The sequence below is a fragment of the Glycine max genome, chromosome 8, assembly GCF_000004515.6.
Source record: "Glycine max cultivar Williams 82 chromosome 8, Glycine_max_v4.0, whole genome shotgun sequence".
NCBI lineage: Eukaryota > Viridiplantae > Streptophyta > Magnoliopsida > Fabales > Fabaceae > Glycine > Glycine max.
Window position 1 is genome coordinate 8,999,887 of NC_038244.2, and position 19,378 is coordinate 9,019,264.

Sequence of the window (19,378 nt, forward strand, 5' to 3'; positions counted from 1 at the left end):
CCTACACTCATATTTTACAATTTTGTAAAGAAAAAAAAGAGGAAAAAAAATTCCTCCTTTCTATTTTTTTCTCTCATAAAAGTAAAATATACAATAAAGTTACAAAAAATATAGCACAAATATCATAATCATGATTTTAAATTATGATTGTGTTGTGGTGAGTAAAAAACATTTATATTATAAATATTTACGAAAAAATACAACTGCAATTATAATTACGATTGCGTTGCGGTGTATCTTAACATTGCCATCGCAATTGCTATTTAAAACCTAGATCATAATTAACATCAAAGTGAGTCCCTAGTACAGGTAAAACAATTAAGATAATCACGAGCTAGCTAGTTAGAGAGTAAAGACAGACAGAGAGGTAGATTGATTTTTACAACTGTCAAGAGGGGACGGAGAGAAAAAAGGGTTAATTAGAGGAAGAGAAGAGAAAAGGGTAGCTCGGAATTGTCACATGATTTGCAACAGTGCAAAAGGGGCCAGCAACATCTGTATCCATTATGTAGGTTTATTAGAATTTAAGGAGAACAAGTAGCCTGTCCGAATATTGTTGATTCTCAATTTTCTTTTTATTTCTTTCTTTTCCTTTCGTACCATAAAAGCCTATCTAATATCTTAAACTTATGACTCTAATTCTTCTGCTGAATGATATGCCAAAGACACCCCAAAACTAAGACCATTTATCCTCTTTCTCTTTTTCCCCTTCCAAACATTTCAAAGAACAGCATCATCCAAGACTAAATCCAGCACAATCTGTCCATGAGTTATGTTCTTTAAAGTTTTAACAATAAGGCCACGGAGGTTCTCCATAGGTGACTAAGTGAAGATATGTTTGGATATATATGCAGTGTTGCAGACATGATCAATATATAGGCTTGGAAGAGAAAGAAACGAGGCACATCATCATCATCGTGAATGGTTGGTGTACTTTAGGGGAAAAGGTGAGGCACTCAAAATCAAAGTATTTCTTTTTTCTTTTGTTGATTTCTTGGGCAAACCATCAACGATATATACCAGTTTATATAATTAATTCACAGTTTTCATGGATTTCTTCCCCGTCTCCTTTTTGTGGTGTACTTTGGATCATGAGTTTATACTATTCTTTTCTCTTTGTTTTTCTTATGATTACATATAAAATGATTCCTCTCCCATTACTTCCCGAAAACACTTGAAATTTATTCATACACAACCTATTGAGGATTAATTTCTTAATCAATTCCTAATTTTCCTCATCCCAAGAAAATTTTTAAGTACCGGATACTTTCTTCTGAACTGCATTTCCCTACCTGAGATGTGTTTTGTTCATGGTGATGAACTGGCTGTGTTTTTTAATTTATCTTTCATAGGTTTGCGGCGAAGTAATTAAACCTTTTTCTTCATCATACATCTTTTCCTAATATCTAGAGAAAGAACCATAATTAAAATTGAAGATACAAGTGTGTCAGCGCACCTCCTTGTTCTTATTATTTCAGTGATTAAATTAAAAACAATATATTTCTTGTTATATTTCTTAGGAGGAAATGACATGACCTAAACTAAAGTAAAGCGTTTGTTCATCCAATTTCCATATTTTTAGTAGTAATAAATTTCTTCGTCTACCACTTCAGTTAATTCCTTTCCACTTAAATACGTAGATCTGAACTTGACATATCCCTCATAAATTTTATTCAGAGCTTCGCGTTAGAGAAGTTGGTTGCACTTTTATACTGAAATTCTTGAATTTTGACCTACTACTGCTATTTGTGCCATAACTTCTCACTGTTTTTTGCTTTGTAATTTTCTTTGGTACAAATTCTTGTAATCTAATCACTATTACTTTACCATGGAGTTTTAAAGCTTCGTAATTTTTCTAGAGAAACTACAGCATGTTCTCACAAATTAATTCTTCTTTAAATCACCATTCTTTTACATTGTTTATTTTGCCAGCTTTGATCTGTGTACATTTAAATATATATTAATGTCGCGTTTGTTTCAGACATGAAATGCCATTTATAATTTGTACACATTAATAAAGAATTAAAGTTGGAGGTGATCCTGATCGAGCAACAACAAATAAATATGTCAGAAGAATATGAGAGGAGTGAGGAACATGCTGATGATGACTCTTCAATGGGATCATCCCAGAAATGCTCATCCTTTGATTTGAATGAAGAAGCTAGTAGTGAAGATAACAATGACAACGATGAGGGGTATGATGAGGAAGCAAAAGACGAAGGTACTTCAACTAATAAAAGTAGCAGCATAACGAAGGAAGGAAGTAATGAACGAAGAGGTGGCGTGAGACAATATGTTAGATCAAAGATGCCTCGGCTCCGGTGGACACCTGAACTTCATCTATCCTTTGTACATGCTGTTGAAAGGCTTGGTGGTCAAGAAAGTAAGTGAGTCATGGATTAAAGAAAAATTTATCATATATATTAAAAAAAATAGATTATGTACTTATAATATAAATAATTTTATTTTATTATTTTATCATAAACTATTATTATATAATAAGTTTATTGATAATTATAACAATGATCATTTCAACTATAGTTTCTAGTATAAAATTATTTTATGTATGTCTATTATACTGATATAAGACAAGTAGAGTTCATTGTTTTCTTTTTTTTTTTTAATTTTATTGATCTGTTGATCATAAAATTTGTCTTTATTTAGCCTTTTAATATGATATTACTAGAGTTTTGTGCTCCAGTTACAGTAACCTTGTATTCTCTCTTAACAAATTATAGTTATAAAAAAAAGTCAATTATTTGCCCTAAAATGTTTGGCTGAAATCTTTGCATCGATTGGTGCAGGAGCAACACCCAAATTGGTGCTTCAGCTAATGAATGTGAGAGGCCTCAGCATTGCTCATGTCAAGAGTCACTTGCAGGTATATAGCTACAAAATCGGGGGTTTGATATTATATATATTTCCCCCCCGCTTGAAACTTAATTGATGTTTTATTGCCATAAATAAATTCATTGTTATGCAATTTTCCTTTCAGATGTATCGAAGCAAGAAACTCGACGAGGCTGGGCAAGGTGAGAACTATTCTAAATCTTGCAAAGCGTTCTATATAAGCAAATTAAATGAATCCTTTTTTGGGTACAATAAGATAGGAATACAACTCAATTAGTATGATCCTTTGATATATCTCTTCTTTGTAAGATATAGTTAATTTCCTCTCCTATAATGCCGGATGCAAAGTTCACAACTCACACACTAAATATGTTATAATCACACCCAAGATATAGAGAAAGGAACGGTTGATCAGCTTAGAATAAAATGAGCTAGAATGACAGGTATTATACTTAGAGAGGCAAGTAATTAACTTCTTTTCATTTTTATCTAGCTTTTTTTCATAATATGATAATTTAATTATAAGAAACGATGTTTTTTTAAAAGTGCCTTTTTTACTGCTTTAAAAATACTTTTAAGAAATTTTAAAAAACTATTCAAAGGAATCTAATCAAATCGAGTGATTTTAAGTCATGTTTGGCCAATTTATTTTGGGTCTCTCTTTTTTCTTTATAAGAGAAGTTGACTCAAACAAATTTTTAAGAAAAGATATATCTTTTTAATGAAGAAAAATATAAATTTTGAGAAAATCTAGTTTTAAAAGATTTTGATGTCTGTTTTTTTTATAATTATTATTATTTGAGATTCAAAAGCATCGTATAGAAGAAATCACAAATAATAAGTAACTTTCGTGCTTGAAAATTCATACAGTTATTAAACATTTCTTACTTCAAATTTAAAATTTTTATTTTTAACTTCAACTTTGAAGCAACTGTAAACTCAAGACAATCCATCAATGTTGTCTTAGTACTGTAGCCTGCTGAGAGGAAAGCAAATGAAGCTGGACGGTTACTTACTGGTTTAGCATTTTGTGGTTTAGTCATAATGATTGTTGCTCAATAGTACATTATTTAATTAAGATGAATCATGGTAATTTTGATTTTGTTTCTATAACAGACTGGATTAAAATTCGGTCCTAGTCTTCGTCTTGATTCTCTGCCAAGAGGGGTCATGGCTGTCTTTTTTCTTATTTCAGTTATTTGTACATAGATCCTACAGAATGTTTTGTATTTTTAGTCTTAGTCACGTTATAGGTATAGGTCTTATCACTATGGGTTCGGTATCTTTTTGTATTCATTTTCAATCAAATCTTATTATAAACAGTATGTACAAAAAAAAGTAGGTAATTAAACTGTAAAACTCAAAATAAAGTGCTATTAGAACTCAGAAGAAGGACATAATTAAGGTTGGGATTACTTTATTTGAACTAATTTATTTATTTATTTTTTACTATATATATATTCATCCATATTCACTTTGCAGTATTAGGTCAAACATATAAATCAACCCATGAACTTGGTCGTATTTTTCATGTAGCCCATCAGTCCATGAATCCTCGTCAACATTTTAAGATGGGAAATGGTGGAATTATTCTAGCAAGTGATTACAACGATCGCAGTTATTTCCATGGTCTCATGCATCCCTCCTCCCTATCACCTTCACAATCAAAAGCCATCGATTCAAGGTAGCCGTGCACATTTTAATTGATTTTATTCCCAATATTTTCCATGGTTTTGCAATCTAATTAATCCATATTTGCAATATATAACTATCTATCTCTAGGCACCAACAATGGTACTTCAATAGTCATCAACCTTATAGAAGACCAAGTTACTTTAGCAACGAAGTTGTCTCCTCAACAACCTTACAAACGCAAGGAAGATCAATGTCTTCAAACCAAATTAACCTAATGGATGCTACCAGCATTGCACCCATGAAACCAAGCCAGTTTCTTGAAGAGAAAAAGTGGCCTCCCTTAGATATTATGAACAACCATCACTGGAAGAAAAGGCTACCTGCCAATATTAGTTCAAATAGTGGGTCGCAACCTGTTGTACATCAATTTGGCACCACTTCACCATCTCTAAGACCTAGCGAGTTGAACTTCGGAAACAACACAAGAATCAGCTGGGAACATCTATCAAACTCCGACGAGCATCGTAACTATTCCAACAGTTTAAAGCTAGAATTGGAGCCTCTTTTTCGGATTAAGGTAACGTTAAGGTTTAAGAAAATAAGATTTGTATGTTCTTTTCTTGTCTTAAATATATTTTGGTGCTTGAAAATATGTTATTTTTTGTATTTAAATTTAATTTATTTTTAGTCTATATATTTAATAAAATTAAACTATTACATTTTCAATCCTTTTCAAGGATTAAAATCATTTTTTTATTTTTTAAAAATAAAAACTAGAAAAATTAGAAATAGTGATAGAAAAACTCATGTTTAATTTCAAAAAATCCGTCACTAAAATATAATAAAAAAATTCATTACAAATTTGATTACTAATCCATTGATTTTTAGAAGTGAGATATATTATAAAAAAAACTTCATATTCGCATGAGTACTATTAATGTATTGAAGTTTTCTTTCATTTTTTTTTTAGCTTTTTCACTATTGATAAATTTTTCATGAAATGCAGTCGAATCAAGAAAAATTGCAGAAAGAGAAGCAATGGGCGCCTGATTTGCGACTGAGTTTAAGTCAGAGAGACGGCAACAATGATGGCAAGACTGATCATTGCAGAGAAACCCAAGAAATCAACACGAAACTTTCACTTTCATAGAAAATTATAACCATGTCAATGTATAATGCAAATACCACAGCCTAGCCATTCATATAGTCTGAGTGAAGATATATAATCGATACTAAAACAAAGTTACACAATTATATGTCACTAGCTACAACGCTAAATTGTGGGCTTGCCAGTACATAGGGTTTCTCCCCCACACCCAAAAAAATAATAATAGTTAAATCGGATTGGAGTGTAAAATGAATGTGGTGGTCGTGATTACGAGTGAGTTTTAAAGAGAGATTTTTTGTGTGCAAGTATTTGGTTTGATAAGGCACAAAGTAAAATAAAAGAGAGTGAAGGAAAATAAAATAACACTTTGCATCATGTTCTGGCCTTAACCTTTTGTGTAAGTATATGCAATGGATATTTTAGCTCAACAACACTAGGAATATGGCGATCGATCAGGCCTCAATTCCTGCAAGAGCTCCAACTGCACCTACAGAGAAGAATATTAATTTGTGTTGGAAAATGCATGGATTAATTTAGTAGCTATGTGTTAGAAAGAAATTGACTTAATTGCACACAAGCTGAGTTTTATGATGATGAGCGTGGATTTTTTCCTTACTAGTGATTGTGTTTTTGGTTTGTTGAATATCACTAGCTGTGTAGTTGAAATTAAGTTTTTGAGCAGATATATGGCAGCTGTATAAAGAGAGTACTTGAATTGTTTATTCTCTCTCACACACACTCTCTAATCTCTATAACAGTTTAGAAGAACAAGTGAATCCCTCTCTCGCTTTCTATTCCTCAATCGATCCAAGAATTCAGTTGAATTTTGTTTAAGAACTATATCTGCTGATCAGGATGCGCAGTGCCCCTCTCCCCCAAATTGTTTTAGAATTTGTATGCATATTTATTTCGTTTTTAAAATAATACTCAATACTTTGACAGATAAAAATAATCTCAGTTATAAATTCTATAATACAATAATTGTTCATGTTAAAGAAACCTTGGGTCTTTAATTCAGATAGAGAATTCAAGAATTAACTAAACATCTCAACGAATTTTATCACACATGACTTGAAATGATAGTGGGATATCACGCCTATCTATGCTATGTGTCATCTAACAGTCTTTTAATTGTTATTGCCTTTTGCAAGGGGCCGGGAGTGTTCACATGTCTTGATGGGGGTGGTGCTTTAATTTTTGTTATCATGCTATAAAAATAAAGTATATATTTGATTTTGTTTATGATTAACCTTTGTCGAGAAAATTGTTGGAAGTAGAAAAGAAAATGAAGTTATTGTGTAAAAAATGATAAAAGTAAAGAAGGGACAAAACTTTATCGAAATTATACAAGAAAAAATAACATAGTCATTTTAAGCCCAAATAATTAGGGTTTTGAAGGAATTTCAAATTAATATTTGAATTATCATGATTGTGGCGCCATAAAACCCTAAGGTTGTATATATTGTGAATGAAACCAAATATTTTATTAAGTCAAGTTTAAAATTGACATAAAATTGAGATAGAAATGTTCTTAATTGGGAAGACAAGTTTGAGATGAAGACCCTCTTAATTGGAAACGATAATAATGAGTTTGAAAAATTCAGTATAGACAAATCAAGACACATATTAGAAGCTTCTGAATATTCATAAATAGAACCTCATAAAAAAAAAGATAATTTATCAAGTCGTCACAAAAATTACAATTACTACCATCTCGATTGATTTACTTACAATAAAAATTATCTTGATGATTGACTACTAAAGATATTTCAAGCAATCCATTTAGATCAAGAAAAGTAAATAGTACAAAGGTTTTTGATCGATGCATTAGCATCCTCACCTAACATTTACTATTTGCCCACACAATGTACTGATAGTAAGCAGGTTAACATAACCTTCCTAGGGTATATTTGAAACTCTTTTTTTCAAGTTGACAATATTCCCTTATAAGAAAGCACCACCAGAGAGGTCTAGTATTAGGATATTTCTTGCAAACCCAGTTAGCTAGCCAAAGTTGAAGACTCTGGTGGATCTGGGTATAGTCAAAGATCCCTCAACAAATGAAAACATGCATCAAGACTAAATACTAAACAAGAAAGGAGAACCTAGAGAAAGAGAATATGCCAGAAAATAGTTTATCTAAAAAGGAAAGGTTTCTTGGTCAATGCATCTTAACATTAATCCGAGTAATTTGAAATGGCATCTCGACCAAATAATTTTCTTACTTAATATAGAAAATCGTCACCAATTAAAATCAGTAGATTTTAATATTGTTTATCCTTACATCAAATGGGAAAATTAAAATATGTGGAAGTCGAGATATATAATCTAGACGCTGAAGTTAACTATTCGATTAATCTGTATATTTTTCAACCACTAGAATAGTCAAAATGATGATTAACTATAAGGGATGAGCTCAAAGATGAAGATTAAACAAATAAGCTCCTCTTTTATGTAGCCTCCATCAAGAAAATAATGTTACATCGGGAATAATTAATGCAAAGAAATGAAACAAACAATCAATCGGTAGAAATGGATAACTAATGGCATTAAATACACTCAAAAAACAGAAGGAGAAAGCGGAATGAAACATGCAAAAGATGGTCTCTAATTTTGAACAATTTCAAGCAGATAAATTGACATGCTTGTCTGGTAAGCATATCGATCCTAGGGCACTTGTTACAAACCAGGCTTAAGCCCAATTCATATACTAACTCTCCCAAACCCAAACATTGGGCCGGGTAACTTGGAACCACAAGTGTTGACTGCTAGTAACAAGAAAATTAGCTTACACTTGTGAACACGTACCATATTATTTTTTTTCTGAAAAATCATGAACACCGTATTTTTTTTTTCTGAAAAATCATGAACACCATTTTACATCTCGTCTAGGAGTAAAATTATTTAGTGGCTACACCAAAATCGAATATAATTGCCTATGAAAGGTCTTAGGCTTTATATTAGTATCCAACTCACTTTTGACACCTATGCAGTATGTATACCATCATCACTATGTCACATGAGTATTTAATATACATAGTCACCTAGATGGAATTATTATTAACTTCGAGCGTCAAAATACATTTTGCAAACATTTACTGATTTTTCATATCATCTTAGTCAAATCAAAACATAAGTAAACCTCAATGTAACTTTTTTCTTAGTCTATCAAGAACATAAGAATAAATACTTTTCAAAGTCTTATCTCAAGTCAACAATCCATCTCGAAAAATCAATCGACCACTTTAGATCATTCTCCACATCATCTCAAGTCTAATTTCTCTTTGGTTACTAAAAGTTTTTAATATCACAGAGAAATACTATGAATTGTTGGTATGAGACCTACTACCGAGACCCAGAAAACTTGAGTTTTTATCTTATTAGAAATTTTCAATAGATATTTATAGTTTTTTTTTTTTTGTCTAAATCACTCATTCACTGGAGACAATCTTATTCGAGTCAAATAAGACTTTATAGGTGATAAAACTCTTCCTCAAAATATTTAACATAATTACATATTCAGGACTACATGAAATCATTAATTAAACTGAAACAATTTACTGGATAATTACACCCTAAATCGGAAATTAATTTGATTTTCATTGGTGACTTTTATTGAGTAAGTGCTATTGCACCCTAAATCGGAAATTAATTTGATTTTCATACTTGGACATAAGTTTATGAAAGTGAAAGAAAAGACACATTAAAGTGTTAAGAAGAATTTCTGTATGTAATATGTATATAAAAGAAGAAGCAATTAAGCATGAATAACAACAATTACTGGTCTCAACAACAACAAAAAAATACTAATGTCGTTCATATATACATTCATATATATAAAATGTCGATACATTAAGATTAGAGCAGATGATGAAACCGAAGGTTCGTTTCTCTGAGCAAGCTGTCAGAAAGTACCACAAGGTGAAAAGGCACATAATAGTAGTGCATATGCACTTATCTGGTGGTAGCTTCCTTACTTTTGAATCCACCGAAAGTACCACTAGTCTAAAGAAGCTTTGTTTGTTTTTATTGATCACCAAAAAATATACATTGATTCGTCTCTGTAAAATGCTGATATCAAGAAAATGAAAAGGAGTCAGGAATCAAGTTTGAGAAGTCAGAAAATGGAAACAAAATCCAATAGAAAATGAAAAGTAAGAAGATTTGAAAGTGTATAACAAACAAAAATCTAACCTATGCTGTCATGCCAAAAATCAATAGGGGAGAGCATGATATACACGCCAGAATTCCATCTCTATGATTTCATATGCTGAGATTTGTACACGACCAGTTCCTGTAGAGAAAAGTTAAATGTGAGTTCCATCATTTTTGTGAGTTAAACCATTGGGGAAGGCCAAAAAAAATAAGGCCACGGGATTGATGAAGTTACCTTAGAATAGGTTACATGATCATGATTCAAATTCGAAGATTTCACAATTGTTTCCCACTTAGTAAAGTTTGATGCTCTACTAAAACCTTGTCTTTTAGCCTGGGAATGTGTACCTTGATTAGAATGTGGGAATGAATTCTTAGAAGAGACTAGAGGCAGGGCACGACAAAGCCAGGACTCAGAAGGTGACTTTGGCAATGGTGGGGCAAGAGGATGCAGAACATATTCATTGTCAACTTTTCCTGAATCATCAACCACTACAATTTGCTGGTTGTTGATCTCTGCATCTTTGTCAAATGAACTTGGCACAAGTTGCAAGGACATGGATTCTTGATTAATTTCTTGATCGGCTGCCAATCTTTCAGCTTTATCTTCTTTGGCCATGAGATGTAACATGCTAGACAAAGTTGGAGAATTGGCATCCACAGAATTCAACACTTGAGAATCCAAATTCTCCTCCAAAGCTTCTAGGTGCTTCATATCTCGAAAAGAATCTACAAGGGAATTTCTGTCTTTTCCTACCACTATTGTGCTACCTAAAGAACGTGAACTAGAGCATGATGATTTTACTGTGCTTGCAGTATCTATGTACAATGTCTTTTCAACAGAAAGGCTCCCAAAGCTATAGCTTTTTTTGGCTCCTTGTGATAGCACCTCTTGAATACTTGCATGTCCTCTATTCGGGAATTTCAATTTGCCAGAATGATTATTATCAGCTTGTTCGGAATCACCAAGCAACTTTGCTCCAGGAAAGGGAGGTTGAGGTTTACTTCGAAAAGGAGATACTCCAGCAGAAGCAGCTCTTGAACGACGAAAGGGAGAGAGCCTACCTAGCTGCTTCAATTCACCTGAGTAGTTATACCTGCTTGATTCACTAGTCCATTTTTTCCTCACATCTTTCTTGTCTGGTGATGCAGCTCGAGAGCTAGAGCTTAACTTGCTCTTATTAATAGCATCCCAAGCCTGCAGCAAAAAGTCATGATTGGTATAATTGTGTTAAAGTCGTGATTGATGAAAAACTGATATACAGTGTCATGTGACATTGTGTCAATCTCTCTTCATAGGTATTATATAGATGGGGTCTTACCAATATTTGTGAATATTTATGAAGAGAGATATAGACACAAAATTTTGCACATAATGTCATTTGAAAATTCATCGTGAGAGAATCCATTCCTGGATAAGGGTACAATTGAGTATTGAAGTGTGAAATGCAATGCAAGAATAGAAAATAAGAGTTATGTAGTTCTTACCTTCTTTATAGCTGGAGCTGGTCTATGAGAACGAATATGAGAACTTTTATCAGGTTTTACAACCTCATAGGCAGAATACAAGGGAAACTGATTCCCCATTTTCGTCCCAGGCACTGGATTTAGTAAGCACAATGAGTTTCTAACACATAAGCGTGGAAACAATCCGCAACCTTTAGCTGAATTATTTGCATAATCATTAGTTTCATCGTCACTTTCTTCTTCTTCCTCCTCCTCCTCTTGGCATTGACCAGTATATGGTACAATGTCAGTGATATGTCTATTAACAAAGGACTTCTTTTGCTCAGGAACCAATTTGATAAATTCCCTAGGTTGTTCTGCCAGAACAGGTTGTTGCTTTCTAAAAGAAGCATATTGAGGAGGTTGTATAGTCATAGCCTTTGCTGCATTTAAAAACCTGCTCATCATGAAATCATGAGCTTGTTTATCAGTAGAAGAGGTTCCGCACCTATTTTCATCCACATTATCTAAGCCACTCACACCACTCAAACTACAGTTCATAGACATGGGCTCTGTAGGTGACAGTGTTTCAAGGGCATCAGAATAAATATCACTATCATCATCATAGTCATCATTCTCTTCCACCTTATTTATTTTCTCATCTTTGTGTTCTTTGTCACAATCTATTTTTTCCCTTAAAGAATTTGATATGCTTGAGGGCCTAAAGTTATTTGCAACATTAGGTTCCTTTTCCAATGACTGTTTGGCAACATTTGTGGATTTTCCAGGGGGGAGAGTTGGGGCGGTTGGGGTAATTGAAGCCTGTGTAGGAGGTTGAGGTTCTGATCCATCATAATCCTTTGGTCTTCCAGGGATATGCTCCCAATTGAAAGGCACTGCAACAGGTTCTGTTACCTGATCCAAAGCGGTGTCTGATTTGTAGTGTGGAAGTGTTTGTGGCTTCTCTAATATCTTTTTATTTGCTTCAGTTAAAGATGGTGATATACCAAAAGAGCGCCTCACCGACATAAGAGGAGCATCAATGTTCAACTTCCTTTCATCCATCATGTTCAACACTTATTCAGCTGAACTCTTCTATGCAGATACTCTCAATAACAACTTCAAGAATCGAGGGAATATCATGTACTACTAATTTCAGCTCAAAAAGGATGCAGTATAAGAATCCCTCTATTCAATCAAGAAAATCTGAAAAAGAGGATGGAGGAACCAGATCATTACATTTTAAATTACAATTTAAACAGCAGATTCTCTGTTTCAAATTTCAATTCAACCAGACTTGAACCAAGATCAGAGAAGTACATTGATGCAACCAGTGAGCAAAATTTTAAACCAAAATGAACTCATGATAACAGGGTATTGATGACTGAAATAACTTTCCGTTTTCTTCACCATTAACCAAAGAAAAAGAGAAATTCTGTAATGGTCTATTGAGAGTGTGGAACGGGAAAAACATGCAGTTTAGTTACAAAAGATTCAAGCCTGGGATAATAGAATTCCTACAAAAAAAAAAACCTATTTTTCTTCTTATCAATAAGCCAAATACACAAATATTAAACAATTGCAAGTCTTGCTACCAAAAAAAGAACATAGGCAACTATGTAATTAATAAATTAAACAGACAAAGCAAGAGAGCCTTCAAGAATATCATAACAAGCTTAACTTAAGGTCCCCTTTGAGTGGCAATTCAAGTGCAAGAGGGAAATGAATGAATGGTGATGAAGAAAAGATCAAACCAACCTACATAATAACAGCATGAAACATGGGACATGGTGATCCCAGGCATTTGCAGTGCAAGGAAAATTGAAGAAAGTGTCTTTAGTGTGGGTTTTTTTCATGGTCATGCAGCATTAAGCATCTGAATTGGCTATATAAAACTAAAAAGATGGGTTAGAATAGAATCATCAAATAAGTAGTGAGTGAGCATACTTGGTGAGAGAGAGATGAAACACGTCACAAGGAAGTGGTTGGTAAGTTGCAAAATGGAATGAGTAAGAACAAAGGAAAGCAGAGAAAGAAACAGAAAGGTTCGGTATTTCGTCTTCTTTTGCTTTCTGCGTACTTTCGGATTTTACAATGTGTCTGTGAGATACTGACGAAGACAACAGAATGGACTAAATATTCCACTCCAATGCTATTAGTCGGTACACTTTTTTTCACTGTGATGGAGTGCTGTTCAAACCACGCGCTTGCTTTTTCTACTACTTTCCATTTAGTCACCTACTTGTTAATTTTGATTTTATATTTAAAAGTTTATCCTCATCGCTTTCATGCAACATATTATACATGGCTTCAACGTTAAGGAGAAGAATCCCGGCCCTAAAGTAAAATTATTTTTTAAAAATTAATGAGTATTTATGTATGTAGATAATTTTAAATTTTAAATATATCTTTATTTAGTTTATTAGCATTCTAAATGTTTTATTTATTTTCTTCATCTCTATTTAGCAATTTGAATTATAAAAATTAAGCTTATTATGCATTTTAATTATGTATAAACTATCTCACTTTTTAGAAAAAAATAATTTATAATAACAAATTCCAGTACAATTCAAGATAATTGACTTCTTTAAAAAAAAATTGTTACTTTGACTTGCTTAAATGTTTATTAGAGTTTTAATCTTGGTTTTATACATGATGCTAGAATTCATTAATTAATAATATCTTAAATTGGGACGGAGTTATTACAATTTAACATGGCTGTTTAGTATGTTATTGTATTAAATAGTGAAGGAACTGATAAATTTGTGTTAGATGAAAATTTAAATTTTAGTTCTCAAAATTGAAAAAAAAATACGAAAAATTTATCAATTCATTAACTTTCGTATATTATCGTTAATGAAAGAGTCTACGTGATACATTCAATGATGAATTTGACAGCGTTCAACACATTCAGTGATGAAAATGACTACTTATCCAAAATATAATTTAATCTTCATTTTTTTCCTTTTGTTTAATCTTTACAAGCATAACATAATAATAAACACTTAAAAAAATAAGAAAACGAGCAAAACTTAGAACAAACATAATAATAAACATAATATTGATTATTAAGCATAATCTATTTATTGCTTTGAACTTTTATTGTGACAACACTAAGTAGTGACAAAATTAAGTTGGATTTGATTTTTTTTAAGAATTAACTTAATGGCTATTCATTTTTGTTTGAGTCTCGTACTTTAGATAAGGTATTGTTACATTAAAAATTTCAAAATAATAGATAGAGTATGCTTGTTAATCTATATTATGTTTATTATTATATTTGTTCTAACTTATGCTTGCGTGTTTATTGTAATGTTATGTTTGCATTAGTTAAAAAAAGGAAAAGGATGAAGATTTATTTATATATTGGCTAAATAACCATTTTTGTCCCTTAATATGTCATGTAAACTCTTTAATAACAAAACGAGCGTGAATGAAAAGATGAATTTGTCGTACTTTTTTATTTTTGTGAATTAAAATTTAAATTTTCATCTTCTGAAAATGAATTTGTTAACAATCTACACATTTAACGATGGAAATGATTATTTATTCTATTATAATTTTAGTGCATGTTTGGTTTGGTATAAAAAAATATGAAAGAAAGTGTTAGGTTGTTTGATTTAGATGAAAGAGAATGTGAAAGAAATAAAAGATTTTTTTTTGTACAAAAGGAAATGAAAAATTAAAATTAAAATTGCTAGGTAGATAAGAAAAAAATAGAAATTAAACATTTATGCAATTCCCATTTTACTCCAACTAAAAAGAATTTATTCACATTTTCGTACAAAACCTTCTTTAACATTATTATTATAATTTTATGTTATTTATTATTATTAATATTATTTCTATTTGTTATTATAATAATTATATTTCATATAAAAACTAATATAGGAAGTTTGTTTTTTTCCCTTAGCGTCAGCGAAATAATCTGTAGAGATTAAAATTAATTTGTGACAACTTTTAGCGAGCACGGATTATTTAAACACAGGACTTATCTATTTTTTGTAATTTTTTAAAATCTATCTATTTTTGATAATTAATTAAAAAATTTACACTTGATGAAAAAGCTGACTTCTCATTCACGGACTTGGCAGAGGTAATGCACGTCTACAGTCCTGCGGATAAACGCCACTGTATTTTTCTCGTCTTTTTCTGCACTATAATTTGCAAAAGAACACCCATCATGGGCCATGGACAATAACTATTTCATTTCAGTATAAATTGCTATGAATTCTCTTTAGCTAAAAGCTTATAAATAATTTTATATTAACACATTCTTTCGTAACAAATACTTATATCGAAATTTACTTCTTATTTGAAATAGAGAATCAAACTTGAATTCACTTAATAGTAAAACTTCAATATATACAGTATATAACTAGATATAAAAAAATTATCTCTACGAAATTTAATTTTTTATTTAAATGTTCATAAGTACTGTAAATTTATATTCGACAGTTATCAGCATTACGAAAATATAGTTTTTAGATCGTTTTTGGTAAAAAAAAATCATTGGGGGACCTCGCTCGAATGAGAAGATGGCATGAGATTCGCGCGAACAAAATTACATATAAATAAATTCTGGTGGTATATGACAAGAATGAACAGCGCCTACTTACTCCACTCACTAATTTGTATCGGACCACCTAAAAAGAATAAATTGTAATTTTAATTATCATATAATTTTTAACATGTCATTTTTGGTTATCTTATTTTTTTTCTCTTGTAATTTTGATATTTTTAATTTATTTTAAAACAATACACAATTTTGATTTAATCTTCAATTTAATATATGCTTTTTTGTATTATATATTTTGATCTGATTAAATTTTAAACTTAAAATATTCACTTAGAATACTGTAAAAATAATTTAATTAATTAAAATATAAAAATGTATACAAAATTAAACATTGAATCAAAATTACAATTTTTTTAAAATATAAAGACTAAAATCACAAAAAAAATAAAAAACAAAATTACATATTAAGAATTATAAGAGATCAAATTTAAAATTTAGCAAAAAAAATAAAATAAATGAGATGTGTACTAAGAATACATTCTTTAATATGGTACTCTTTGTTGTCACATACTTTCTTTTATTAATTAAAAATTATGAAATAAGAATCAGAGATTAAATAACATGTGATATACCTGTAATTTTTAATAACCTTCCACGACAAAACGAAAATGTGTCAAGTATATCTCTAATATTTCTCAAGGAAAAAAAAATAAAAAATAGCAAACGAATTAAACGTGTGTATTCGATCAATAATATATTCACATAGCTAGGTGGCACGTGAAACAACTACATGACGGACTCAATATATATGTGACGCAGCTGCACAAGAACGGTATAACGTTATCCATTAACAAGGTCACTGATTTGTGCAAATGATGTCTTTGCAGAGGACCAAGTTGTTTCCTTTTTTCATTGTCCTTGTTTCCTTCACATGTAGTCTCTCCCTTGCTATGTCCAGTAACCAGTTGGAGCAGTTTGCTTCGGAGGAAGAAGTGTTTCAACTATTCCAAGCGTGGCAGAAGGAGCATAAGCGTGAATATGGCAACCAAGAGGAGAAGGCAAAGAGGTTCCAGATATTCCAAAGTAATTTGAGGTACATCAACGAGATGAATGCGAAGAGGAAGTCACCTACGACGCAACATCGTTTGGGTCTGAACAAGTTTGCTGATATGAGTCCTGAGGAGTTTATGAAAACCTACTTGAAAGAAATAGAGATGCCCTACTCCAACTTGGAGAGTAGGAAGAAGCTGCAGAAGGGTGATGATGCTGACTGTGATAATCTTCCTCATTCTGTAGATTGGAGGGACAAGGGAGCTGTCACTGAAGTTAGAGACCAAGGAAAATGCCGTAAGATTTTATATTAACCTAGCATCGTTCAAAACTTGTTTCCATTAATTATTATATCACCTCTTTTCTTGAGATTCTTCATTTCACTCCATGCATATAGCATATTTATAGTTCAAGACTAAAAATAGAGCACACATCACTCACAACGGTGTAAAATTTAGTATAATTCAGATAAAAACATTTTTAGAATATTAATTAAGTCAAGATTTTTATTTAAATTTATTTAATTAAAAAGATCTAGCTTTAGATGATCCAAAAAACTTTTTAGATTTAACGGACTGACCTATTTAATGAAATATTATTGTTATTATTATTATTATTATTAAATTTGTTATAATTTATTAAAATCATGCAATTTTTTTTTAAATATCAAACATGATATTGTAGTAAGTTTTGCTAAAACTTGAAAAAATTTAATATCATGGTTAAAAAAATTGTGATTGTGAACCCCACTTTAAAATTATACCGTTTGTGATATTATATATGATTACTTCTATACACATTTTTTCATATACGCATCTCAACAATACGCTATAAAAGTAAAGAAACAACCTTTTGATGTCTCAAATTTGTGTTAAAAAATATTCCTTTTATTTTTAATTAAGTGATAAAATGAGTTGTGTTATTCACTGTAGCCATGCCGGCTACATATATGATTTTCTAACTCTTAGACTTAAAAATCATTTTTAAAAAAAAATATAATTTTTTCAAAAAAAAAATGCTTACTTTTTCAATAACATGCGAGTAGTAAAATAGTTTCATTTTACAACATTAACGAGATATATATTTTTGTTTTGTTAGAAAGCCATTGGGCTTTCAGTGTCACGGGGGCCATAGAAGGAATAAACAAAATAGTTACTGGGAATCTTGTTTCCCTATCTGTACAACAAGTCGTGGATTGTGACCCTGCTAGCCATGGTTGTGCTGGAGGCTTTTACTTCAATGCGTTTGGTTACGTTATAGAAAATGGTGGCATTGACACAGAAGCTCATTATCCTTACACAGCCCAAAACGGTACTTGCAAGGTCAGTGTTAAAACTCTTTTCTCCTAGCTTAGTTTTTGCGTTTTGAAAACAATTTTTTTTTTGTCTTCTTAATTTAAGGTTTTCTTTTTCTTGAAGGCGAATGCAAACAAGGTTGTTAGTATTGATAATCTTCTAGTTGTGGTTGGACCAGAAGAAGCTCTCTTGTGCCGTGTTAGCAAACAACCTGTTAGCGTGAGCATAGATGCAACTGGCCTTCAATTTTATGCGGGTGTAAGTATCTTTATTTATTGACAAGTGGTTAATTGAATTTGATTATATATATACTATCTTGAAAGATTACTCAAATTTGAAAATTTTGGGTACGTACAATTAATGTTTAGAAGGTTGTCTATGCTAATTTTATAAATTCTTGTGTTCTAATGATCACAGGGAGTCTATGGTGGTGAGAACTGCTCAAAGAATTCAACAAAAGCGACTCTTGTTTGTTTAATCGTGGGTTATGGTTCGGTGGGTGGCGAAGACTATTGGATTGTGAAGAACTCGTGGGGAAAAGACTGGGGAGAAGAAGGTTACCTCTTAATCAAAAGGAATGTTAGCGACGAGTGGCCTTATGGTGTTTGTGCCATCAATGCTGCACCTGGTTTTCCAATAATCAAAGAGGTTGCATCGTCTTCAGCTATATAGTGGACTAGAGCATGGAGTACTATCCATCCTTTTGAAACCTATAACCTGTAACAGCATTTTGTAGTGTTATCTTGTATCTGGGCATATTACTACTTAAGTACTTGCCCTTTCTCCAACAATAATAACGTTTATGAACTACAAGTGCGTTTGGTAATTCGGGTTAAGGTGCTTTAATAAAATAATGGATGGTGGTGGTAGTTCTACCTGTTGGCTTTGGTTTATTTCTTGGATCATAACTGTTTTATGACGATAATGACTTGTGAGCAAAATTTCGTTGATAAAAAATGTTAAGCACAATAATGTATGCCCAACTCAAATCGTCAATATAATCTGTATTTTGTAACACGCTAAGAAAATTGAAACAAAATAGGCATGGGCCAGAGCCTAGTTAAAGGAGAAACCCCAACCAAAATGAAGACTCCAGACTACAGAGTGCACATGACAATTAATAAACTACATCATCCAGCTGCCATAGATTACAAGAGCACTGAAAATGCAAAATTCAGACTCAACACCCAAAGAAGAAATCATGAAGTAAAATTGCTTTTGGCCTAGTTATTCAATTGAGAACCAATAAGACCGTATAATTGTGCTACCTCAATCCAATTAACCAGCACTTGCCACCTTTTCTATGTACCAACTACCAAG

General features: G+C 31.7%; 3 protein-coding genes across 6 annotated transcripts; 2 read left to right on the forward strand and 1 right to left on the reverse strand.

Moving 5' to 3' along the window:
- The first annotated feature begins 294 nt into the window (after positions 1-294).
- Positions 295-6,395, forward strand: LOC100787138 (myb-related protein 1). Of its 2 annotated transcripts, none has more exons than XM_006585109.4 (7): positions 295-947; positions 1,982-2,383; positions 2,805-2,881; positions 2,996-3,032; positions 4,333-4,534; positions 4,633-5,062; positions 5,492-6,395. In XM_006585109.4, exons 2-7 carry the CDS (start codon positions 2,065-2,067, stop codon positions 5,633-5,635), a joined length of 1,209 nt encoding a protein of 402 aa, XP_006585172.1. In that variant the 5' UTR covers positions 295-947; positions 1,982-2,064; the 3' UTR covers positions 5,636-6,395. The 2 variants fall into 2 exon arrangements, with proteins under 2 accessions (XP_006585172.1, XP_014634378.1); XM_014778892.3 differs by having other exon boundaries at positions 326-947; positions 4,387-4,534.
- A 2,919-nt stretch (positions 6,396-9,314) lies between these two features.
- On the reverse strand, positions 9,315-13,289 carry LOC102660500 (uncharacterized). Of its 3 annotated transcripts, none has more exons than XM_014778894.2 (5): positions 13,142-13,289; positions 11,237-12,400; positions 9,984-10,946; positions 9,788-9,887; positions 9,315-9,664 (listed from the first exon to the last, which is right to left on the reverse strand). In XM_014778894.2, the coding sequence occupies exons 2-4, from the start codon at positions 12,260-12,262 to the stop codon at positions 9,849-9,851; spliced, it is 2,028 nt and encodes a 675-aa protein (XP_014634380.1). In that variant the 5' UTR covers positions 12,263-12,400; positions 13,142-13,289; the 3' UTR covers positions 9,315-9,664; positions 9,788-9,848. The 3 variants fall into 3 exon arrangements, with proteins under 3 accessions (XP_014634380.1, XP_014634379.1, XP_014634381.1); XM_014778893.2 differs by having other exon boundaries at positions 12,953-13,289; XM_014778895.2 differs by lacking the exon at positions 13,142-13,289 and adding an exon at positions 12,957-13,120.
- A 3,255-nt stretch (positions 13,290-16,544) lies between these two features.
- On the forward strand, positions 16,545-19,123 carry LOC100811719 (P34 probable thiol protease-like). Its single transcript, NM_001254402.3, has 4 exons — positions 16,545-17,060; positions 17,862-18,085; positions 18,182-18,316; positions 18,476-19,123. Exons 1-4 carry the CDS (start codon positions 16,586-16,588, stop codon positions 18,728-18,730), a joined length of 1,089 nt encoding a protein of 362 aa, NP_001241331.1. The 5' UTR covers positions 16,545-16,585; the 3' UTR covers positions 18,731-19,123.
- The last annotated feature ends 255 nt before the right edge of the window (positions 19,124-19,378 follow it).